This window comes from Pongo pygmaeus, chromosome 1, assembly GCF_028885625.2.
Source record: "Pongo pygmaeus isolate AG05252 chromosome 1, NHGRI_mPonPyg2-v2.0_pri, whole genome shotgun sequence".
Lineage (NCBI taxonomy): Eukaryota > Metazoa > Chordata > Mammalia > Primates > Hominidae > Pongo > Pongo pygmaeus.
Genome location: NC_072373.2, coordinates 197,247,745 through 197,273,475, shown reverse-complemented (window position 1 = coordinate 197,273,475; position 25,731 = coordinate 197,247,745). Strand labels below are relative to the sequence as shown.

The window sequence follows — 25,731 nt, the reverse complement described above, 5'->3', positions numbered from 1 at the left end:
ACTATTATTTATTGAGTACTCCCTATATGTGCTGAGCACGGTGCTAGGTCTCTTGGGAAGCTAATGATCTAGTGGGTAAGAAAATTACAGTAAAGGATGATCAGGGCTATGGTAGAGAAAATGTAAGATGCTATGGTAGCTTGTGGTCGAGGACTGAATCTTGTTTCAGGGTGCAGGGAAGGCCTCATGGAAAAAGAGCAATTTAAGCTGAGACCTTGCTAGCTGAAGGAAGGGAGGAGACCATTCCCAAAGGAGACCTTCCCAAAGAGGGGAAGGTTCACAGGGCAGCGTGGTGTAAGATCTGGAAGCTGTGCTTCTGGAGCACCATGACTAGTGGAGCATGGTAAAGAGATGAGTTGGAGACTTGGTTAAGGCTTGTGCTTTGTCCTGAGGGAAATGGTAGATCACTGGAGGGTGTTTAGCAGGGAGGTGGTGTAGTGAGGCTTTGATCTAGTTTGGTTGTTGTGCAAAGAATAGAGCAGAGGTTGGGGTGAGGTGAGTGGAGGCAGGGATGTGTTAGGAGACGGATCAGGTGGAAGACATGATGATTCTCTGCACTGAAGTGGTAGCATTGGAGATGGAGATGCCAAGTGGACACAACGTGGTGATGAATTGGATTTGGGGGATCTTAGAGAATGATGATGACCAGGTTTCTGGTGTGGAGAACTTGATGGCAGTGCCTTCATGGAAGGTGGAGCTTCAGAAGGCAGACATGATTGCAGGAGAAAATAACAAATCCAGTTTTTGACTCATTGAGTTTGAGGTGCTTAAGGGACAGTCAAGTAGAAGTGTCATGAAGGGGTTTGGATTTTGGGGTCTGGAGGTCTGGAAACAGGTCCTTGCTGGAGTTTTAGGAGTCATGTGTAGGGATGATGAATAATGCCAAATGGGTGGGATGACCAGGGGATAGCGTAGAGTTGTTGGATTTTGCAAGGAGAACATCCTTAGAGGAATGCCAGCCAAGCTTTAAGATTAGGGAAGAAAGGCCTTATGGAGGGGGTGACATTTGGAACCCAACTTGAGGGAAGGCTGGACTTTGGACATGTGTAGGAGGGAGGAAGTCTACACTGGGCCAGATCATGGAGGTGTGGGATGCCAGGCTAAGGTGTTCAGGCATGACCTAGAGGATTGAATACTGTGCTGTCTTCCTGCAAAGTGTGAGGCTCAAATGAGATATTAATTGACATTTTGTGAGCACTCACTGTGTGTCAGACACTGGTCTAAGCTTTTTATATATATCCCTCATCTAATCAACCCGGCAGTCAAGTAAGGTAGGTGCTACTGGCTTTGGTGCCAGATTGTGGCCTTGCTTCCTGCCTATGGGAAAGGGGCATCTCTTAGCACCTCTGCCCCCGGGCAAAGGTGGCGGAAGATATGGGGGAAGGGGGAGAATGAAGCTTCTGCATCCTTTTGCTCACACTCTATCCTTTGTCTTTCTGCCTTAGAGCCTTGGGGAGCCGTCCGTTTTCTAGGAGCCTCTTGAAGGACTCACCGTAGATGCAGGAAGACATTGGATAAGGACAGCGTAGCTGAAGTGAGGCGTCTGGGGTAGAGAATGGCTGTGGCCCTGGATTTGCAAGCCCAGGCATCTCCACAGCCAGAGCCTGAAGAACTCCTGATTGTGAAACTGGAGGAGGACTCTTGGGGATCAGAATCCAAACTCCGGGAGAAGGACCGTGACTCTGTCTCTGGCCCAGAGGCTTCCCGCCAGCGCTTCAGGCAATTCCAATACAGGGATGCAGCTGGACCCCACGAGGCCTTCAGCCAGCTCTGGGCTCTCTGCTGTCGTTGGCTGAGGCCGGAGATCCGTCTCAAAGAACAGATCCTGGAGCTGCTCGTGCTGGAGCAGTTCCTGACTATCTTGCCTAGGGAGGTCCAGACCTGGGTGCAGGCACGCCACCCTGAGAGTGGTGAGGAGGCTGTGGCCCTGGTGGAGGATTGGCACCGAGAGACCAGGACTGCAGTACAGTCGGTGAGACAAACAGTCTTCTCCTGCAGAGGAGTGGGTCAGGCAAGGCAGCGGGGTTGTGACTAGGTTAATAATTGCCAAATTCACAATAAAAATAACAATAGTTATTGAGAACTGACACTTATTGACCACTACTGTATACCAGGCAGTGTTCTAAGTGCTTTACATGTATTAACCCACTTAATCCTGTCAACAATTTAATGAGATAGGTACTATTATCCTAATTTTACCAGTGAGAAAACAGAGACAGAGAAAAGATAGGTAAGTTGCCCAGGGTCTCAACAGCTGCTAGATGGTAGTGTCAGGATTTGAACTCAGGCATTCTAACTCTAGAGCTGGTATGCCTAACCACTACTCCAGACTGCCTCCCACTACCATATTCACAATATGATTAACTCGTGTTTTATACCTAACAAAATCTTTCTGCATATGTGATGTCTCGGAGTGCTTACGGCAGTAATGTAGGTAGACAGAAATAGTACTGTTGTCCCCATTTTATAGATTAAACTAAGAGCCAAAAAGTTGGCCGGGAGTGGTGGCTCACGCCTGTAATCCTAGCACTTTGGGAGGTTGAGGCAGGCGGATTGCTTGAGCTCAGGAGTTCAAGACCAGCCTGGGCAACATGGCGAAACCCCGTCTCTACAAAAAATACAAACGAAACAAAACAAAATGCCAAGTGGCCCACAAAGGTCATCAGTGAATAGACCAGAGCCTAAAGCCAAATCCTTAGGTTCCAAGGTCATTATTCTTTCTACTGCATGTCAGATGCCTCCTCTGCAAACCATGGAAATTAAAATACCTCTAAGCCATGAGGCTCAAGTGAGATATTAGTTGACATTTTGTGAGTACTCACTGTGTGTCAGATACTGGTCTAAGCTTATATATATAGCCCTCATCTAATCAACCCAGCAATCCAATAAGGTAGGTGCTGTTATCATTGCCATTTGCCAAATGGGTAAGCAGACATGGAGACATAAGTAACTTATCTAACTGTATATAACTACGTGATAGAGCTGAGGTAAGGGAAATGAAAGTATGGATTTAACATTCGCAGTTTCAACAATTTGCAAGTGACCCCTGAAAGCCCATGATATAATGTATAATTTTGCTATGACACACATTTTGAATCCTGCTTCAAAACTGGTATATGTAGAACAGATCCTTTAGCTGGATCCAGAAACTTCATCTAAACATGACTTTTTCTCCACTTGTTATAGTTAGTAATTCTTGTGATGTTTTACTTACCCACATTTTGCTGGGGGAAATTACAGGTTTGGGAACATATCCCTTGCAAATGGCAGGGGTTTTCTGTACATTTAAACTGTAAAGTTCTATACAGTGTGAGGTTGGGGGAGCAAAGGTTTAAGACCGGTGGCTTTGCTCTTTGGATTCCTTTACAAACTGATTGAAGATACAGGGAGACTAATATATAAAGTTACAGAACTAAGTATGAGAGAGTGTGCCTTATTTTAATGTACCACCCCACCCCCCTATATTATTTCTTTTAAAGAAACCAGCTGTTTGTCTTAAGTGGCAGTGAAGAAACAAATGGAAGTTTTAGGGCTTCATAGTTGGAAGGTAAAGAACTTGAGACCCAGAGATGAAAATTGATTTAAATCAAGGTCTTTATGATTCTTCATCTGTAAAATGAGAGGGTTGGATTAGACCACAGGTTCTCAAATTATGCCCCTGTGAGCTGACCAAAAGTTGAACTGCTTCTAAAATTGAGAAAAAAATAAGGTAATGGAATCTTCTCTGTTATGTATTTTTGTTTTTACTGTGGCTTTTTTATTTTTAAACTTTCCTACCTGCTCCTGAGTGCTCACAAATTTCAAAACAAATGGACAAGTAGCAGAGGAGCTTTTTTTTTTCAGGTGCAAATGTAGCTTGTGATCTTACATTGCAAGATATAGAACTTAGTTGCATTCTCTGCAAGTAAAATTTTTCAAGTCTTAATAATGGGATGAAATATAGTTACAATATTCCTCAAAGTGAACCTGAAAAAGGATGGTGCCTACAGGACTAAATGGCCCCTAAGGTAGTTTCCTAAAAGGGATCTTTCAGCTCTGCTATTTTGTGATTGTTACTTGTTTCTTCTGTCATCACCATCTTGTTGAATCCCCCTCTCTGTCAGATGCCCCCTCTCCATCAGGTGCACAGGGATTTTTTAAAAACAGGCTTTATTTTTTAGAGCAGTTTTAGGCTCACAGCAAAATTGAGCAGAAGGTACAGAGAGTTCCCATCCCTCCCCGACAAGCCTCACTATCAACATCCCTGCACCAGAGCAATACATTTATTACCATTGATGAACCTACAGTGATACATCATTATCATCACTCAAAGTAGCAGTTTATGTTAGGGCTCTTAATGTTATTCATTCTGTAATGTATGACATTAAGAGCCCTATTATAAACTGTAGCTACTATTATAGTGACATAGTAACATGTATCTATCATTGTAGTGACATACAGAGTAGCTTCACTGCTGTAAAAACCTTCTGTGTTCTACCTGTTTATTCTTCCTTTCCCCCAACCCCTGGCAACACCGATCTTTATACTGTCTCCATAGTTTTGCCTTTTAAAAAATGTTACATAGTTGGAATCATACAGTATATAGCCTTTTCAGATTGGGTTCTTTTACTTAGTAGTATACATTTAAGTTTCCTCCACGTCTTTTCATGGCTTGTTAGCTCATTTCTCTTTAATGCTTAACAATATTCCATTGTGTAGATGTACCACAGTTTATTTATCTACTCACCTACTGAAGGACATCTTGGTTCCATCAAAGTTTTGGCAGTTATGTATGAAGCTGCTGTAAATATTCATATGCAGGTTTTTGTGTGGACCTAGTTTTCAGTTCATTTGGGTAAATACCAAGGGACATGATTGCTGGATCATATGGTAAGAGTATGTTTACCTTTGTAAGAAATTGCCAAACTGTCATCCAAAGTGGCTGTACCATTTTGCATTTTTATTAGCAATGAATGGGAGTTCTTGTTGCCCCACATCCTTGCCAGCATTTGGTGTTTTGGATTTTGGCCATTCTGATAGGTAGAATTTGCAATTCTACTGTTGTTTGAATTTGCAATTCACTAATAACCTACCATGTTATACATGTTTTCATATGTTTACTTGCCATCTGTATATTTTCTTTGGTGAGGTGACTGTTCAAGTCTTGCCCATTTTTAAATTGGGTTGTTTGTCTTCTTACTGTTGAGTTTTAAGAGTTCTTTGTATGTTCGGGGTAACAGTCCTTTATCAGATGTGTGTTTTGCAAATATATTCTCCCAGTCTGTGGCTTGTGTTCTCATTCTCTTGACAGTATCTTTCATAGAGCAGAATTTTTTAATTTTAATGAAGTCCAGCTTATCAATTATTTCTTTCATGGATTGTGCCTTTGATTTTGTATCTAAAAAGTCATTGCTATACCTAACATTATCTCAGTTTTCTCCTATATTTTAGGAATTTTATAGTTTTTCATTTTAACATTAAGGTCTGTGATCCATTTTGAGTTGATTTTTGTGAAGGATAGGATATAAGCTTTTTTTTTCATGTGGATGTCCAGTTTTAGTATCATTTGTTGAAAATATATTTGCTTCACTGTATTACCTTTGCTCCTTTATCAAAGTTCAGTTGACTATCTTTATGTGGGACTATTTCTGGGGTCTCTATTCTGTTCCATTGATCGCTTTATTCTTTTGCCAATACCACACTGTCTTGATTACTGTAGTTTATAGTAAATCTTGAAGTCAGGTGTGTCATTCCTTTGATTTTTTTCCTTCTCCTTCAATATTGAGTTGGTTATTCCAGGTCTTTGCTTCTTCATATAAACTGCACATGGCCAGGTGCAGTGGCTCACACCTGTAATCGCAGCACTTTGAGAGGACGAAGTGGGCGGATTGTTTGAGCCCAGGAGTTTGAGAACAGCCTAGGTAACATGATGAAACCCCATTGCTATTGGAAAAAAAAAAAAAAAAGAAAAACAAACGAACAAAAAAAGCCTTTACAGTCAGTTTGTTGATATCCACAAGATAAACTTCTGTGATTTTGATTGGGTGTTGAATCTGTAGATCAAATTGGGAAAAGCTGACATCTTGACGACAGTGAGCCTTTCTATCTGTGAACATGGAATATTGTTCCATTTATTTAGTTCTTCTTTGATGCCTTTCTTTGGTAGTTTTCCCCATGTAAATCTTCTACATATTTTCTTAGATTTATGCCTAAATATTTCATTTTTTTGGATGAGAATGTAAATGTTATTATGCCTTTAATTTCAAATTCTACTTGTTCATTGTTGGTATATAGGAAGGCGATTGACTTTTGCATATTTGCATATTTGTACCCTGCAGCCTTGCTATAACTGCTTATTAGTTCCCAGAGGTTTTTTTTGTTGATTCTTTTAGATCTTCTCCATAGACAATCATGTCATTTGTGAACAAAGACAGTCTTTTTCTTTCTTCCCAATCTACGTACCTTTTGTTTCCTTTCTTATCTTGTATTAGTCTGGACTTCCAGTATGAAAGAATAGTGAGAGAGAACATCCTTGCCTTTTTCCTGATCTTAGTGCAAAAGCACTGTGTTTCTTACCATTAAGTAGGATGTTAGCTATAGGTTTTTTGTAGATGTCCTTTATCAAGTTGAGGAAGTTCCCCTCTATTCCTAGTTTGCCTAGTTTTTATCATGTGTGTTGGATTTTGTCAAATGCTTTCTCTGCATCTGTTGATTTAATATATGATCATGTGATTTTTCTTTTTTTGCCCGTGGATGTGATGGGTTACCTTAATTGATTTTCAAATGTTGGACCAGGCTTGCATACCTGGGATAAATCCCACTTGGTTGTGGTGTGTAATTTCTTTTTTATACATTGTTGGATTTGATTTGCTAATATTTTGTTGAGGATTTTTGCATCTTTTTTTTTTTTTTTTTTAGATTGAGTCTTTTTGGTTCTGTCGCCCAGGCTGGAGTGCAGTGGCATGATCTCAGCTCACTGCAACCTCTGCCTCCTGGGTTCAAGCGAGTCTCCTGCCTCAGCCTCCCGAGTAGCTGGGACTACAGGCATCCGCAACCACACCCGGCTGATTTTTGTATTTTTAGTGGAGATGGGGTTTCACCATATTGGCCAGGCTGGTCTCGAACTCCTGACTTGGTGATCCGTCTGCCTTGGCCTCGCAAAGTGCTGGTATTACAGGCCTGAGCCACCACACCCAGCCGATTTTTGAATCTTTGTTCATGAGGAATATTGGTTTGTAGCTTTCTTGTCTTGTAAGTAATTTCTTTGGTTTTGGTATTAGGGTAAATGCTGGCTTTATAGAATAAATAAGGAAACATTCCCTCTGCTTCTATCTTCTGGAAGAGATAGTAGAGAATTGTTATAATTTCTTCCTTAAATGTTTGGTAGAATTCACTAGTGGTCCCATCTGAGCTTGGTGCTTTGTGTTGAAGGTTATTAATTATTCAGTCAATTTCCTTAATAGATATGGGCCTATTCAGATTGTTTATTTTTGTGTGAGTTTTGGCAGATGGGGTGGGTAAAGGAATTGGTCTTTTTCATCTAGGTTATCAAGTGTGTGGCCGTAGATATTCCTTTATTAACATTTATGTAGTTCATAATATTCCTTTATTATACTTTCAGTGTCCGTGGGATCTGTAGTGATGTCTCTGTTTTCATTTCTGATATTAATAATTTGTCTTCTTTCTTCTTTTCTTTTTTATTTTTGAGACAGGTTCTTGCTCTGTTACTCAGGCTGGAGTGCAGTGGTGGGACCTTGGCTCACTGCACCCTCTGCCTCCTGGACTTAAGCAATCCTCCTGCCTCAGCCCCACAAGTAGCTGGGACTACAGGTCCACACCACCATGCCCAGCTAATTTTTGTATATATTTTTTTTGTTGAGATGGGATTTCACCATGTTTCCCAAGCTGGTCTTGAACTCCTGGGTTCAAATGATCCACTGCCTTGGCCTTCCAGAGTGCTGGGATTACATGTGTGAGCCATTGTGCCTGGACTGTCTTTTTTCTTAGTCTGACTAGAGGCTTATTGATGTTATTAATCTTTTCAAAGAACTAGCTTTTGGTTTTGTTGATTTTCTCTATTGATTTCCCGTTTTAAATTTCATTTATTTCTGCTTCAATTTTTATTTCTTTTCTTCTGCTTACTTTGGATTTAGTTTGCTCTTCTTTTTTCTAGGTCTTATATTGGTGTACCTGTGTCCCTGGACTCTGACCTTTGCCAGTGCTTCTCAATTTTTTCCCATCTTAGGTGGGACAGGATGCCTAGAGGGGGCTGCACTGGGTATTTCTTATCTTCCATGTGGAAGAGCAGAGGGAGCTGGAATTGCATATTTCTCTTCCGACAGTTAGGTTAGGCTTTGGTAAAATAGTTTCTGCTGAGGACAGGACTTATTAAGAAGAGCAGAGTGCCCTGGCATATTTCAAAATGGTTCTTTTTTCCTGCCATCTGCCATAAGCATGAAGAGATTTTTCTCTGATATTCACTGTGAGGATCTGGTTGAGCTCCTGGAGATAAAACTTACAAAAATGTGCCCCTGCTCAGTGATTAAGTGCCCTGGAGTTTTTACCTCTCAGAGTTGTCCACACTGACCTTCTAGCAGTTCGTCAATTACAGTTTAGGTTTTTCTCCCCTGGCACTGGTTCCCACAGAGGCTTCTGCTCCACTAAGTTGTGATTCTCTGATTCTACCTGTTTGTCTCTCCAATTTTGGGGAGAGTGGTTTGCCCTGTGACCTCACTTCTCTGACAGATCTAAGGAGAGTTGTTGATTTTTTCAGTTTGTTCAGCTTTTTACTTGTTACTGTAGAGTCTAGAGTGGCAACTTCTAGACTCTACAGACTTCTTGGAAACTAGAAGTCTGACCTACTAATTTTTTGTCTCCTGGTTGTCACTTGAATCTACTTCTTTCTGTGTCCAAAATTACCATCTATGGAATCAGAATCTTTGCTTAGGGATGGTAATAGTTGGAGGCACTGGGGTTGAGAGTAAAGATTGTTGTTGAATTTAGTCACACAGTTCCTCTGTAGATTCTAATGATAACAAAGTGAATTTTTTTTTAACATGACCATATAAGAAGATTGATAAGCAGATGTTTTCTCCCCGTGAAGTCACACAGGACACTGGTGGATCTTCTTATTTGGAATGGCCCTTGATGCTCATGGCCCATTCCTATATGTCTTCTCAATGGTAAAAATCCTTCTCTGTGAGTGGATCTGAATTTTCAGTCCAGCCAAAAAAGTTTTGGAGCTAAGTTTGGCAAACTCAGTAAGTTAATGAAGATAGTTGTTATTATTTTGGTTCAAAAAAATAAGACTCAGAGCAGTATATCTAGTCATAAGTTTTTGTATAAAAAAGAGGGAAGCTAAGAATACACATTTACATTTGCTTGTATGTAGAAAGAAACTCTGAAAGAATGCAGAAGAACATGGTTACCTGTGATGAGGAGAGGGGAAAAGAACGGGGTCGATGGGATGAAGATGGATGGAGGTGGGGCATTTTCACTGAATATACCCGTGTATGTATTTTCTGTTTTTAAACCATGTGAGTCTATTATCTATTGAAAAAAATTGAAATACGTTTTTAAAAGTTAGGTGTTTCTATAAAGTATTGAGATTGTTATATTTTGGAGGTTTTATAGCCTGGGTAACACCTTGACCTCTCTACCTCTGAACTTGGAACCAGCTGAGAAATAGAGATAAGAAATTAGCTGTATGATTGATGAAGTTGATTGGGTAATGTTATTTTAGTTGATTATTCCCTTTTATTTTAAATATCTTCTCTATATCTCTGAGTACCTTTTTTTTTTTTGCCTGAAATCCAACATTGAAATGAAAATTGCCACTTCCTTTTTCCTTTTGAGTTAGAGTGCCTTGTCTTTTGCCTGTCCTTCTATTGTAAGATTAACAAAACATACTCTTATCTCATTTTAAAATTCCATCTAATTTCTTTTTTTGAGACAAGTTCTCACTCCATTGTCCAGGCTGGAGTGCAGTGGCATGATCACAGCTCACTGGTACTTCAAACTTCTGGGCTCAAGTGATCCTTCTGCCTCAGCCTCCTGAGTAGCTGGGGCTACAGGCATGTGCCATCATGCCTGGTTAATTTTATTTATTTATTTATTATAGAGGTGAGGGTCTGCTATGTTGCCCAGGCTGGTCTTGAACCCTTGGCATCAAGTGATTCGCCTGCCTCAGCCTCCCAAAATGCTAGAATTACAGGCATGAGCCACTGCACCCAGCCTCCATCTGTAATTCTTTGTCCTTTTTAAAAATTTTATTTTAAAAATGTTTTTCTCTTTCAGCAGAGATATTTAGAGCAATTGCATTTGGGGTTATAATTTTATATTTTTTTCCTGTTTTTATGCCTCCCTTTGCCTTTTAATATACAACTTGGTAACTTTTATCTTTTTTTGATCATTTAAAAAGTAAGCAACCTATTTTTGATGCTTATGGGTTATTTTTTAATGTTACACAAATTTTACATAATTTATCTCTTTATGAATCAAAAATGTTTTGAACAGTGGGACTCTCATTGAAACACTTGGATCGCCACCCTGTGTTCGACAGATGGTACTCATTTGGTGGTATAAATACTGGTCTACCTACCGAACTCACTCTGATGGCTTTCTCATCCTATTTCAAACCATTTTGGATCTTAAAAGAGCCTGTTAGCCTCTGGACTGCAGTTGTACTCAAAATACCAAAGTGGGTCTTATTGAATTGATGATTGGGAATTTTGACTATTTGTGTGTAGGAACTGGAATTGTATACAGAAGAGACCAGGCCCTTAAAGACAGGGGAAGAAGCTCAGAGCTTTCAGCTGCAGCCAGTGGATCCCTGGCCTGAGGGACAGTCCCAGAAGAAGGGGGTGAAGAATACATGCCCTGACCTTCCCAATCATCTAAATGCCAAGATGGCACCACAGCCTTTGAAAGAGAGTGGTGAGTACAAGAATCTGAGAACATTAGGGAATGAGGCCTTCTGCAGGGGAGAGGGATGGGAGGTGAGGAAGGGTGCATGGGGAAGAAGGATGTGCAGAATTCAGGGCAAGGGATAGGCTGCAGTATGGTGGGCACACTTACTGAGAAGTAAGCCAGCCTCGTAAAGAGGCTGTGGCTGTCGATGATGTCATCATGCCCTGCTGTAGCTGGAGTCCTGCAGCAGGTGCAGGCTGGGACAGGGGTGGGTGGTGATCACAGGAGGTCAGGGCTGGCATCTCCCACATGGCACACCACTCACAGCAGCTTAGGAGCTACACACTCTAGAGGGGAAGTAAAGGGGAAGTCTGCACTGGCCATAGGGATAGCCCTAGCTTGATCCAAGTGTGACTTTTGGAAAGCCGATCTCAAAGGGAGGTGATTTTTTGGGAACCAGAGCTTGGGTTTCAGTGACTTTTTCTTTTCCTCAGCTGTCCTCACTCCCCGAGTCCCTACTCTCCCAAAGATGGGGAGCGTTGGAGATTGGGAGGTGACAGCTGAGTCCCAGGTAAGCTGCTACTCGTTCTTCCTTTCCTGTCATTGCTGCTCCTGTGCTCTTGCCCCGCCAGTGTTCCTCCTCTCTCTCCATGACCTCTGCTCAGCAAAAGGGCGTGAGGCCCAGGGTGTTAGCCTTTGCCCTTCACCCCCAGCCTGCTGGGCCCCAAACATCCCCAAACACATGTATGTACCAAATGGCCATCCTGCTCCTTATGATGCCAGCTTCACACATGGTATCCCTCTGTTCCCATCATCTTTCCTGGGAGCCTGCTAGGGTTCCTAGGCTGTTGTCAAAGGTCAGTGATGTTTGGGGTCCTTGTCTTGTGCATCTCGCAGGAAGCCCTGGGCCCTGGCAAACATGCTGAGAAGGAGCTCTGTAAAGACCCCCCAGGAGACAACTGTGGGAACAGCGTGTGCCTGGGTAAGGAGACGTACCCTCTGAAGGTGATGTTGTCATGCTTCTGATACACTCAGTTCCCAAAGAGGGTTTTGCCGCTCCTTTAAGAATCATGGCTCTGCAGTCTCTGGAATTTCAGACATAGGAAGAAGACTTGCCCTTTGTAGCCAGCACTCCTATGGCAGGGATGGAGTCTGCCTGGAGACGGGGTGGCAGGATGGCTTCCAAGAGCCTGCCCTCTCTGGGCACATTACCTTCCTTACCTCAGTCCATTCACCACAGTCCAGGGGCCAGGCCTGGCCTGCCATCTCAGAAATCAGATTTTTTTAGCACTGTAAACAGGATCTCTCTCTCAGGCAGACTTAAGTGAACTAAACCCATGAGACCAATGAATTAAACCCAATAGGAATAAATATCACAGAGCCCAAAATACCTGAAGCTCATATAAGCAGCACAGACTCCTTTCTATGTGAGCACTCCTATGTGGCAAGCCAAATAATAGGGAGCCGTTTCCCTGTGGAGCCTGGGATCACTGTGCGGGGAGTTAGACACGTGAATAGCTGAAATAGAAGAGACTCTGATAGGCCTGACTCATGGTAAGTTTAGATACCAGAAGCTCGCTGGCTACTTGCTTGACAGTGGAACCCCTTTTTACACATGATATCTGGGGGAAATAGTGTTCAAAGGAACAGATTTCGGGAAATGCTGAATTAGATTATCCTTATACCTCTTTAAACCCTTTTCATCTAGTTTTCTTCAAATATTTATTTCAATTAAAGGCTTCCTATTTTGTTAGGGCTGGGAGCTGTTGGGATAGCAGTCCATTAAACATAGCTAACTTTTAAAAATAAGGAAATTTATTTTCTCACATTATTAGAAGTCCAGAGGAGGACATGCTCCAGCCACAGTACAGACTAGCTGAGCAATGTCCTAATGGGTCTGTGTTCTTTATTTCTGTCTGCCATCCTCAGTGTTAGCTTCATATTAAAGCTGTTTTGTTTTATGGTCAAAAGAGAGATGCCAATGGTGGCAATGGATGCCTAGCAGGACAGAGACTCACTATACACACACACACACACACACACACACATACATACACACACACACACACACACACACACACACACACACACACACACACACACACCATTTTCCTCCAGCCTTAGAGTTCAGTCTAATTGGGCCAATTTAGGCCATGTGCCCATCTGTGGACCAATGAGTCACTCTTATATGATGTTTCATGTTTCATAACAACAACAACAACAACAACAACAACAAACAAATGAACAAAGTAAACAGGTCACTTAACATTTCTCATATAGTGGTCGTGTTACCTCCTCTCTCTCCCTATTCCTGTAGACATTTTATGAGATCAACATGGGAATTTCTCATCAGCCTCTTGCAAGGAAAAGATAGAAGTTTCAGGGAGATTTTGGACAAACATGCCGCTCAACAGACCATTTCTACTCTGTCATTTCTCTTCCTTTTGTAGGAGTTCCAGTTTCAAAACCAAGAAATACCTCCGAGAAAGAGCAAGGACCAGAGTTTTGGGGTCTAAGTCTTATAAATTCTGGGAAAAGGAGCACTGCAGATTACAGCCTGGATAATGAGCCAGCTCAGGCATTGACCTGGAGGGATTCAAGAGCCTGGGAGGAACAATACCAGTGGGATGTGGAGGACATGAAGGTGTCAGGTGTTCACTGGGGCTATGAGGAGACCAAGACTTTCCTGGCAATTTTGAGCGAATCTCCTTTCTCTGAAAAGCTCCGGACTTGTCACCAGAACCGCCAGGTATATCGGGCCATTGCAGAGCGGCTAAGGGCAAGGGGCTTCCTGCGGACACTGGAGCAATGTCGCTATAGGGTCAAAAACCTCCTACGGAATTACCGGAAAGCGAAGAGCAGCCACCCACCAGGTACCTGCCCCTTCTATGAGGAGCTGGAGGCCCTGGTCAGGGCTCGGACAGCCATCAGAGCCACAGATGGCCCAGGAGAGGCCGTGGCACTTCCCAGGCTCGGGGATAGTGACGCAGAGATGGATGAGCAGGAGGAAGGGGGCTGGGAGCCTGAAGAAATGGCAGAAGACTGTAATGGTGCTGGCCTGGTCAATGATGAGTCTACCCAGGGGCCCAGGATTGCAGGGGCCCCAGCTCTGTTCCAGAGTCGTATTGGTAAGAACATGGGGGTTTAGTCAGATTCAGATTTCCAATCCTCCTACCAGCTAGACTGCTATTCCCTGAGGTCAGGGCACAGGCTGCAAGTCTGGATTGAAGCCACTAGAGTGAAGAGCTACATTCCTTAGGTATCCTCAAACTCCAACTTTCTTTTCCCATGACCAAGTCTCTTTGCAAAAGTCTTCTTAGTTATAGAAGCAAACATTTTTAAAGCCTTAAGGGGCCTCAAAGAGTGAATCCAGTATTTCCAAAAGTGTCACTGGTAGTATGGGATGATCATCGACGTTACATGAATGAACTTTAAATTCTTGTATTTATATATTTCTCTTAATTTGTATAAGTGCATCAACCTGTGATTTCACAGATAACAAATTTAGGTAAAGAGTGATGGCGAGTGAAATATTGAACAGAAAATGGCAGAAATCACGACAGTGTAGACTTGAATAATCAATGTCTGGGAAACACCCAGTCATTGTAAAGGTGCAAACATGAAAGTCCAAGAGATGAGGCATCTTATAGATGCACAGGTAGGAGCAGAGCCTGGATCAGAGCCTGTGGCTCCTGCCTGCCGGTTTCACATGGTTTTCCCTCCACCGTGTTGCCTTCCTGGGCTACATCACTTTCCTGCAGAGGAGCTGAGACTAGACCACCTCCTTTTCATTCCCCTGCAAAGGAGGAAAGTGTGTCCTCATTTGGCCTTTCTTGCAGGACTATTTGAAACTCATTTACGTCTCTAATCTTTAGGAATTCTCAGCTTTCATGTTTTGTTAAAAGGAGAATTTATGGCCAGGTGCGGTGGCTCACGCCTGTAATCCCAACAGTTTGAGAGGCTGAGGTGGGCGGATCACGAGGTCAGGAGATCAAGACTATCCTGGCCAACATGGTGAAACCTTGTCTCTACTAAAAAAAATACAAAAATTAGCTGGGTGTGGTGGCATGCACCTGTAATCCCAGCTACTCAGGAGGCTGAGGCAGGAGAATTGTTTGAACCCAGGAGGCAGAGATTGCAGTGAGCCAGGGTTTCATCACTGCACTCCAGCCTGGCGGCAAAGCGAGACTCTGTCTCAAAACAAAAAAAAAAAAAAAGGAGAATTTATAAAATAAATAGAGGACAGGTATTGAGTGAATATGGGGAAAATCACATGCATCCCGATTACAGGCCTTTCCCTGAACTAATCAGCTAAAGCCAGGGACATGGGATCACCTGATATAATTGATATAACATGGCTACCTAAGTCCTTACCTTCAGCCAAGACTTGAAGTGTTAATAGAATCTCTTAGAATAGGGTGAGGGTGGGAAGCTCTGGCTGGCTGTCCTAGCATGCCCCTGAGAAGCAAAGGGATATTCTCCAGGTACCTGGATAGTTTCTGACATGCCTATGTTCTAGGTATTTTGAAGGGCAGGTGACTCTATTCTCTGATGACCTAGGCACATCTCATTAAGTCTCACAGTTCTCAACTCTTCACTCCTGACAGCAGGTGTGCACTGGGGCTATGAGGAGACCAAGGCCTTCCTGGCAATTCTCAGTGAGTCCCCATTCTCGGAAAAGCTTCGCACCTGTCACCAGAACAGCCAGGTGTACCGGGCCATTGCAGAGCGGCTGTGTGCTCTAGGCTTCCTGCGGACACTGGAGCAGTGTCGCTACAGATTCAAAAACCTCCTTCGAAGCTACCGGAAAGCCAAGAGCAGCCACCCACCAGGGACATGCCCTTTCTATGAGGAACTGGACTCGCTGATGAGGGCTCGGACTGCAGTCAGGGCCATGGGGACTGTCCGGGAGGCTGCAGGTCTCCCTAGGTGTGGGCAGAGTAGTGCCGAGACTGATGCCCAGGAAGCCTGGGGTGAGGTGGCCAGTGAAGATGCTGTCAGACCTCCAACCTTGTGTCCTAAAGCCCCAGACATGGGTAAGCCTGGAATAATTGGATGTTCTCAAAATCCGTGGGCATGTGCAGAGAGTGAGGAAGCCAGGCTCATTATCTTTTGTCTCTTAACTAAAAGAGAGAATAGGATTGAATGGGAAAAAGTATTTCTGCTTTGCTCAGATTATCCAGTCTCTAGCTTTGTGTGATCCCCCGAATCAGTCAGTCAGTCAGTCAGTCATTCTGTCTTTTACTAGGTATATCTGGGCAGTTAGAGACTTTATTCAATCTAGTATGACACAGGATATATGGAATGTACTAGAAGAAGGAGGTGTTCATGATTGAGTACTAAGAGGAGTTTGCTGGGGAAACAGGTTGGCTGTGACTGCTGGGCTGAGCCCCATGGCTCACTTGGTGGGGTCACCATGTCCTAGAGTCCATTCCTCAGCTTTGCAGGTCAGAAACACTTGTATGTACCAAAACTTGATCAATTTCATGTTAGTTACATTTATAAGATGTGCGATAGAAGATATAAGAATCAAATTCATGTTAACCAAATTCACAGATGTACAATACAGACACACACACACACACACATACACACACACGCTAACTAATGAGTGAAGAAAAACTGCATTTCTGTCAATTTTTTCAGGTTTTGAAATGAGGCATGAGGATGAAGACCAGATTTCAGAGCAGGACATTTTTGAGGGTTTGCCTGGAGCCTTATCAAAATGTCCTACAGAAGCTGTTTGCCAACCTCTTGACTGGGGAGAAGACAGTGAAAATGAAAATGAAGATGAAGGGCAGTGGGGAAATCCCTCACAGGAACAGTGGCAAGAAAGTTCTTCTGAAGAGGACTTAGAAAAACTTATTGACCATCAAGGCCTGTACCTTGCGGAGAAACCCTACAAGTGTGACACATGCATGAAGAGCTTCAGTCGGAGCTCCCACTTCATTGCCCACCAGCGAATCCACACAGGTGAGAAGCCCTACAAATGCCTTGAATGTGGAAAAAACTTTAGTGACCGCTCTAACCTCAATACCCATCAGAGAATCCACACTGGAGAGAAGCCCTATAAATGCCTTGAATGTGGGAAAAGCTTTAGTGACCATTCTAATCTCATCACTCACCAGAGAATCCACACGGGGGAAAAGCCCTATAAATGTGGAGAATGTTGGAAAAGCTTCAACCAGAGCTCAAACCTTCTGAAACATCAGAGAATCCACTTGGGAGGAAATCCTGACCAGTGTAGTGAGCCTGGGGGAAACTTTGCCCAAAGCCCATCTTTTAGTGCTCACTGGAGGAATTCTACAGAAGAGACAGCTCCTGAACAACCTCAAAGTATCAGTAAGGACTTTAATTCTCCTGGACCACACAGCACAAACTCAGGGGAGAAACTTTATCAGTGTTCTGAATGTGGAAGAAGCTTCTCTAAGAGCTCTGCCCTCATTAGTCACCAAAGAATCCATACGGGAGAGAAACCATATGAATGTGCTGAATGTGGGAAAAGCTTCAGTAAGAGCTCCACCCTGGCCAACCACCAGCGCACCCACACTGGAGAGAAGCCGTATAAATGTGTGGACTGTGGGAAGTGCTTCAGTGAGCGCTCCAAGCTCATCACACACCAGAGAGTGCACACAGGAGAGAAGCCCTACAAATGCCTTGAGTGTGGAAAATTCTTCCGTGACCGTTCTAACCTCATTACTCACCAGAGGATTCATACGGGAGAGAAGCCGTATAAGTGCAGAGAGTGTGGGAAATGCTTTAACCAGAGCTCCAGTCTTATTATTCACCAGAGAATCCACACAGGGGAGAAACCCTACAAGTGCACAGAGTGTGGCAAAGACTTCAACAACAGTTCCCACTTCAGTGCTCATCGGAGAACCCATGCAGGAGGGAAGGCATCGTAGGGGACAGTTTCCTCAACAACAAAAGAGGACTCAATGTATATATCTTATATCATAAGATGTATGCTAGAGAGAAAACTTTCCAATTTTTAAGCTTGGTGTGTACCCAGGGAAGTTATCTTGGTATAAACCAGGTAATTTGGAAGTGAATTACAAATACTAAGGATCCAGATTTGAAGGCATTTTTAAGTGTAATTTGTTTTTCTTCTGTAAAGACCCACACAGAATCCTGACTGTCCTTGTATTTGCTATCATGTAAGAGTTGTGTCAGTATTTGAGCCAAACTGGCAACTTAGGAGATTAGAGTTAAATCAGTGGTCCTGAGCAGTGATTCCAAACTCTCACTGTGCCTTCACACCGTCCATGTGTAATCCACCCCATCAGCAGTGGTTCTCCTACTTTCTCTGTGGGGGCATATCCTCAGGGGAGAATGTTGAGACTCTGGTGAGAGAGGAGTTGGCCTAGAGCAGGCCACTGTGAGCTCAGCACAGAGTAGGAAGAACAGTGACATCATTACAAAATCATCAATAGCAGCAATAGCTGGTGTTTATTGAGCTGTTGCTCTTTGGCAAGCTCTGTGCTAAGAACTTTGTATACATCATCGCATTTAATCTTCACAACAGCCCCAGGAGATAAGTACTAACTTTCTCCCCATTTCCTAGAGGCTTGGGAAATTAAGTAACTTGCACTGGTCACACATCTGTAAGTGGGAGAGGCAGGATTCAACAGATCTGTCTGTCTTGAGTCTATCGTGCTCTTATTGCTATACTGAATTCCCATTCATGTTAGGTAACTTAGGGGCCAGAATCTCCATGCACTTTGTAGACCACATTTCCTGTTATGAAATTTCCACATTTTGAATTTTTTAAACAAATATGGAAACTGAGAATCCCTAAGGATTAAAGGACTTGGGATATCCAGAATTGGTGAGGTGATTTGAGCAAGGATGAGCTATTATCAAAATACTTGATGTGAGTTTCCATCTTCGCAATAATATGGGCGAGAGATATAGGTGGGTTGAGACTGGGAAAAATATGCACCCTAAGTAATTTTTCTTCCCATGAGATACTGCTTTGGCTAAGGAAATGGGATCTAAGAGTTCTCTTTTTCTCAGGGGACAGTCCTACTTCTTGCCATGCTTGGCTGATCATAGGTTAACCCTAACAGAAGCCTGGGGTCCCTACATTTTTGTCTGTCTGGCTTTTCCTTTTGGCAAGCAGAAGCTTTGTTCTTGGTCCCCATGCCAAGACTGAGGTGGAAGGTGCTGGTGTATATGGTCATCTACTGAGAGGGCCTTGACCGCTATTCTGTGTTCCAGGTTCTTGGCACAATTTTACCCTGAGCCATCCTGTCCCAGGCCTGCCCAGGGCTTTCTGTATGTTGACCCTTGAGACTCACCTCCCACATGGACAGGCTAAGTTAGAAAGGTTCACATAGGATGGTTTTAACATTTGCAGCACTTTGGCCTCCAGAGTTTCTCCTTAGAAGGGTTTAAAACTGTTGACCAAGGACTTCAGTTTTCATAGGACTTTAAAGGAAAATCCCCCTCCTGCCATCCTCTTATGACACTGGGATGTATTCGTAACCTGCTTGGTTCATGGGCTGGGGAAGTACCTGTCAGATAGTGGATGTGAAGCAGCCTTGAAGAATGGAACTTTTATTAACATGCGAGGAAGCCAGTGGAGAGATTTGCTACTCCCACAGAGTGATATCCCTTCTTAACCCCTTCCCCTGTTTCAGAACCTCCTTTCCCAAGAACCAGCCCCACTAGGATCACCGTCAACTCCCTCCCAGTTTACCTTTTCTGGCCCACGTTATCTCTGTGGGGCAGGGGTCATGGGATGAACCCTGGATAGAAGTCAGCAGATGTCAGTAACTGCAGTAATACAGTGATATTGTCTAGTAATGTGAGCTGAGAGGAAGGATCCTGAGATGAGGGAGATGGAAGGAGTTCCAGGGAAAGGCATTGTTGCATGGAATAGCATGGATTCAGGGTGGGGTTGTATGATGGGAGGTTGGGAACAGGGAGCTGATATTAGAGGAGTGCTAGGGCAAGGTCACTGAGGACCTCACATATGAATGGAGTGTCAACACCAGGCCTGGGGCAATGTTCAGATGTGCATGGTTGAAATCTGACAGCTGAATGGAACTTGGACATGCTGCAATTAGGATGGCCTGTTGGGACACTGTTGTGGTATTTCAGCTAAAGGCTAGGTCTGAACTACAGCAGTGGTGACACTGAGGAGGAGGGAATGAATGGGAAAGGTCTCAGAGGCAGATGGGAGGACATCAGAGGAAAGCTAGAATGCCTTTGGTGACTGGGTAGAGCATGTCCTCATTCAGAATTGGGAGCACAAGGAGGAGAGGCTGATAGAGCAGGAGGGCAGAAGATAAGAAGTTTAGTTTGGTATGTCTAGAACCTGAGGTGCTTAAGGGAAATCATGGTGATGCTATGCATTTGGATGTCGGCTAGAAGCTAGGGGAGAGGCTAGGATTAGAGATCTGTGTATGCAAAGTAGTTAAACTAATGAGAAAGGAAGAATTTCAGATTCAAGTATTGGGCCTAGGACAGAGCTACTTGATAGTGCTGAATGGAGAGGAAGATGGCCCTCAAAGGAGATCTAGACCCTTCCCCACTCCCACCCCCTACCATCATGTTTTGGACCCTGTCTTCCTTGTTACTGACCCCTGAATTCTTCATGTAGCCCTGAGTTTTCTGGAGCTCTCACTGTGGAAGTCAAGCTGAGCTCTGTGTGGATGTGAGGTGGTAGTCCTTTCTCCACTTGGTCACCCTTTCCCCTGGGCTTGGTAGTGTGTTAGTGTCTCATATCTTTAGTGAACAGTTTTGATGTTTATTATCTGCCATTCTTGTCTCATGAATCTTAATAGAGGTTCAGTCATGAAAGCAAGGCCAGTGTAGGCCAGGCGAGAAAATGGCCCAGATGGTCCCTTCCTCCTTGTCTACCTGACTTCCTTTGGAAGAAGCACTCTTTCAGGGGGCTTCAGTGTTCCAGGCTTGCTGTGTACCCACGAGCTTGCTGGGCACCCAGGCGCCCTCCAGTAGGTCTGGCTGCTCAGATAAACTGACATCTGGTTTTACACACCCTGAGCTTTGCTAGCGTGATTCTGCTCTTGGGAAGTAGATTCACTCTGCAGAATGGGTGGACAGTTTCTCAGCCTTCCTGGCCACAGGTCAGACCCGGGTTATGGAAAACCAAACCAGCAAATGCTGCCCTGGGAGGGTGTTACATCATGTGAGCTGCTAAAGGCAGGATCGTCTTCCCAGATGGCTGCCTCCCCTTGATTTCTTCACCCTCCACTTCAAGAAGGGCATTGGCTCCTCTGAAGTGACAAAAAGGTACCTAAAGGACCTTAGGCCTCCCATTCCTCAGACCCCCAGAGGCAGCAGACCCAAAGGTAGGGGCAGGGAAAGGAGGGGCCAAGACTTTTTCAGATACTCGGTTTTTTCTAAGGCCTTGACCTCAGCAGCTGAACTCATGGTCATGGCTGCCTTGGCCTTATTGTCCCCTGTAGCCTCCTCCCAGAAGCAGAGTAAAGCAGCTAGGTTCCCTCCATGCTAAATAATGTAGTCAGGCGCTCTGGGTAGTCCGTCCTGCCTCATCTTGTTCTGGGGCCCCCAGTGGGGATAGCTCTCTGCTTTCGGGCTGCAGAAAAGAATTGAGTCACTTTCTGAAGGGGAGTAACACCCTTTGGGGACAGGGGTGCAGTTTTGAAGTAATGAAAGCAGTGATGTCTGGAGTGGGTGTGGGTGTTGCAGGTGAACTTGCCTCACCCAGGCTGTTTTGGGTCTTTGTACTCGAGTTCTGTCCTAGGCTTGCTTCTTCATTCACTCTGTTTCCCTTTCTTTTCTCTTCTTTTCTTTCTCTCTTTTCTTCTGTGTAGATGCTAATGACTTCCAGATCTGTGTCCTGCTGTGGCCTCTCTTCTTAGGAGCCCAGCTGCCTGCCAACCAGCTGTGCTTGGGTGACTCCTGGGCGTCTCAAAGCCCCCATGTCTACCATCACCCATCATGGGGCTCTTGGCCTGCCCATTCAGCACATGCATTGATGTACACACTCAGTGGCTCCCATCCAAGCCTCCCCTGCACGTGCCTGGAGAGACCTGCCCATTGGACTCATCCTGGACTCAGTTCTGCCAATACTTTCTCCCTTCTAAGAGCATTTACAGTTGGGCTGGAGTTACCCAGCTGCCTGAGAGGTCTCTTTCTGAATGGAGTCAATATCTAAAGTCAAAATTAATCATTCAAAATATTCCCTTACCTCATTTTTTTTTTTTTTTTTTTTTTTTTTTTTTTTGGAGAGATGGGGGTCTTGTGTTGCCCAGGCTGGTCTTGAACTCCTGGCCTCAAGTGATCCTCCCACCTCAGCCTCCCAAAGCTCCCCTTAACCTCAGTTTTGATCCCACCCTCCATTTGGGCATTGCTCAACTCCCCCACCTGTTAATAGCAAACACCAATCTCAAGCCCCTGCCCCAATCTGCTACAAGGGGTTAGTGCTCCATGCAGTGGGAGTGCAGGGAAGGCTTTGCAGGAGAGGAGGGATTTGAAATGGGCCTGGAGGCCTGGGATGGTAGACACTGGTGCCTTTTCCCCCACAGTTCCTGGCTATTTCTTCACACTCCCAGCATCAGTATTACTGCTAGCATGTCTTTAGCATCATTTTGCCCTCCCTCTGACTTTCAGCAAGCCTGCACTTACCTCCAAATAAATGCATGTTTTCGGGGGGCAAAGGCACATTCCTTCCTTACCTTATTGTTGCTTCCCCCACCCCATGCTGCAGCTGAGTGGGTGACCTTTCTCCTCACCTCCTGTGCCGCATCTCTCACCTAGTCTCTGTTAGGAACCCTACAGGAGCCTGCACCCCAGTGACCCCATTTTATGCTGCTTGGAGGAAGAGACAGAGTTTGAGAGGTACCAGTTCTTTTCAGTGTGTGTTTAGTTCCCCCACTTCTCAAAGCTGAGAGCTTCTTTGTTTTAAGAGCCACTTGGTTAAGTCAAGAGCATTAGAAGACTAAAAAGAAGAATCCATTAGATAATTTTACCTAAACATGCTATAGTCGTCTAGGGATTCACATAGACATTGATTTTCTAATCAGGGCGCTGTTGGTGATTCTCTTTGTGTGTAAAGATGCTTCTGATCATGCCTGCCATTATATGATACTTATTTCTAAAGTCACTTTTTTTTTTTTTTACATTTTCATTGTAGAAAAATATCCCATAAAAATTGTGCCACCTAGAGGGTGAGGGCCACGGGAAGGGGGATCAGGAAAACAAGAATCACTCTCTAAGCTGGTCCTGGAGCAGCATGACAGATGTATCTGAGCCCAAGCAGGAGAGGAGCCACAGGCCCAGGCTGGCGGAGTTGTGACTACTAGAATCTCGAGTCACTGGGGCTCAGGGAGCCCTAACTTGGTGGCAGGTGACAAATGTGGCACAGAGGAGAAAGGAGTCTTCTCCTTCCACATAGAATACACTTGGCTTCAGTGCTTTGGGGGGATTCATGGACCACAGAGAAGCTTCTGCATATTTATAGGCACTGGGGACCAGCAGGAAGTGGTGGTGAGACACTTTGAAACCCTCCACTGCGGACTTCACCCAGGGGGAAGGGCAGGAGAGAATCCCACTGTGGACAGCACTTGAGAGGAAAGGGCTTGTTCATGACCGCGTATGAGGTCGCCAACCCAACCCTGTTCCTGAAGTTTCCCAGAAATAGATGGAGAGGTAAGGCCAGCTAGGCTGGAGCGCCAGCATCAGTAGTAGGGTCAGGAGCTCACGCTAAACCCGGCTGGTGTGTCCTGGAGAAACAGGAAGCACAGGTGTCATCTCCAGGGACCTTTCTCGACCAACTAATTTATGGAAATGAGACATTTGTGATTGATTTTAATTCCCTCTTGGGGACTGTGAAATTAAAATAGATTAAATTTTGTCCATCAGGATCCTCAGGGATTTAATGTCCAATTCTAAAACCTGAAAGGCCCTTTTGTTTTGCAATTTGTGGACCAATCCCTGGCTTCATTTTATTTGGCTTTGCTTTCACTTCCCCATTTTCTGTTATTTTATTTTTTTTGTGCTGTTATGTACATCTCTTAAAGCTGGTCAAATCATATTTTGGGATGGAATGGCCTGGTAAGTTAATAAATTATATTAAACTGCCAAAAAAGGAATGTGTTTTCGATTCTTCTGGCTTCTTCCTGTTACACCAAAAGCATGGGGGAGAAAAGGAAGGGAAGTCATTGAGACACAGGTTGTCAGGGAGATTGGGGCCAAGGTCTCAAGCCCCTTGTGCTGGGCAGGTGTCTTCTTTTCATTGTTCCCTGTGGTCCTTCAGACATGGGTGGCTCTTCACGCATGTCCACAACCCCAGGGGCCATGGCCTCTTGCCTATACCAGTGGCATCTCAGTCTGCTGGTCCCTATGCATCTACTTTCATATGTCCCTCAGGATCCCTGTGCTAGGAAACCAGAGGTGTCTGAAATCCAAATAACACAAGGATGATTATGGATGAAAACACAGGAAAGAGTTCCCAGAGGGCTGAAACTTACTTGATTCCTCTCATTTGCTTCCTGGTTCAGGAACAGAACTGATCACACTTTGTACTTGAGAAAGAGGGGACAGGTTGAGGGTCTTTATATTCTTTTCTCGCCTTCTTCCACCCATTGTCCTACTGACGACATTCAAAAGACTGTAGCTCAAGGTTGAAGTTTCCTAATACACGCTCACTCTTTTGTCCTTATTGAATGAGATATAGGCAACTTTGCCTTTTAGGCCCTTGATACGGTTTGGCTGTGTCTTCACCCAAATCTCATCTTGAATTGTAGTTCCCATAATTTCCATGTGTTGTGGAAGGGACCTGGTGGGAGGTACCTGAATCATGGGGGCGGTTACCCCTATGCTGATCTTGTGATAGTGAGTGAGTTCTCATGAGATCTGATGGTTTTATAAGTGATTTTTCCCCACTTTGCTCTGCACTTCTTTCTCCTGCCACTATGTGAAGAAGGACGTGTTTGCTTCCCCTTCTGCCATGATTATAAGTTTCCTGAGGCCTCCCCAGCCATGTGAAACTGTGAGTCAATTAAACCTCTTTCCTTTATAAATTACCCAGTCTTGGGCAGTTCTTATAGCAGCGTAGAAACGGACTAATACAGCTCTGTTATCATTGAATTTTGATTGTGAATTCGTTTTGCTTGGAATCCACTGAGAACTTGTTTTTTCTTGTAGGGGTCAGATCTCAATTATAGGTGTTACTAGTGGTTGGCATGTACTAATATTCTGCATGTCTTGGGGCAAAGATGAGATCTGGAGGAAATGAGTCATGGTCTCCCTGAGGAGCAAGCTCTGGGTCTTGCTTAAATGTTTTCATGTAACTTCTTTCTAGCAGTTACTCCAGTACTGACCAGACCCACAGGGCTTACCTTCCTGGAAGACAGGACAGAGATCACAGACTCCTTATAGTCCATGCTCTTGCTGTTAGCTGTAGTTTGACCACAAATGCAGTAAGGCATACAGGTCAGTTATAAATGTCAGGGTCCACTCAGGCTGGCCAGCCAATTCAGGCAGGAACAAGAACTGTTACCTGAAGGGTTCCAACGTAGCTAGCCAGAGAGCTGGCCATGGCCAGTACAACTGAGAATGTAATACTAGGAAAAAGCCCTACCTGAGGGAGAAGCCTCATGGCTGGGGTTGGCCATCTGTTGGCCCCATGTCAAGAAGCTGCTGGGGCTGGGTGCAGTGACTCCCACCTGTCATCCCAGCACTTCGGGAGGCTGAAGTGGATGGATCACTAGAAGCCAGGAGTTGGAGACCAGCCTGAGCAACATAGTGAGACCTCATCTCTACTAAATAAATAAATAAATCCAGAGGATCCCACCTCCCTGCAGCCCTTTCAAATGGAGGCTGTTTATTTGCATACAGCCTAAGTTCCTC

At 44.3% G+C, this 25,731-nt stretch overlaps 1 protein-coding gene across 8 annotated transcripts in view; it reads left to right on the top strand.

Moving 5' to 3' along the window:
* ZSCAN20 (zinc finger and SCAN domain containing 20) overlaps window positions 1-23,968 on the top strand; it is a 29,064-nt gene extending 5,096 nt beyond the window's left edge. For 2 of the 8 annotated variants that reach the window (XM_054452479.2, XM_063657556.1), the window contains exons 2-8: window positions 1,446-1,972; window positions 10,728-10,914; window positions 11,382-11,458; window positions 11,785-11,869; window positions 13,338-14,015; window positions 15,498-15,923; window positions 16,534-23,968. In XM_054452479.2, coding sequence (XP_054308454.1) covers window positions 1,556-1,972; window positions 10,728-10,914; window positions 11,382-11,458; window positions 11,785-11,869; window positions 13,338-14,015; window positions 15,498-15,923; window positions 16,534-17,792 — 3,129 coding nt within the window. In that variant the 5' untranslated portion in view covers window positions 1,446-1,555 and the 3' untranslated portion in view covers window positions 17,793-23,968. Of the gene's footprint in view, window positions 1-1,445; window positions 1,973-10,727; window positions 10,915-11,381; window positions 11,459-11,784; window positions 11,870-13,337; window positions 14,016-15,494; window positions 15,924-16,533 lie in introns of all 8 variants that reach the window. The other 6 variants (XM_054452477.2, XM_054452478.1, XM_063657568.1 and 3 more) reach the window with 3 other exon arrangements.
* Window positions 23,969-25,731: the final 1,763 nt, after the last annotated feature.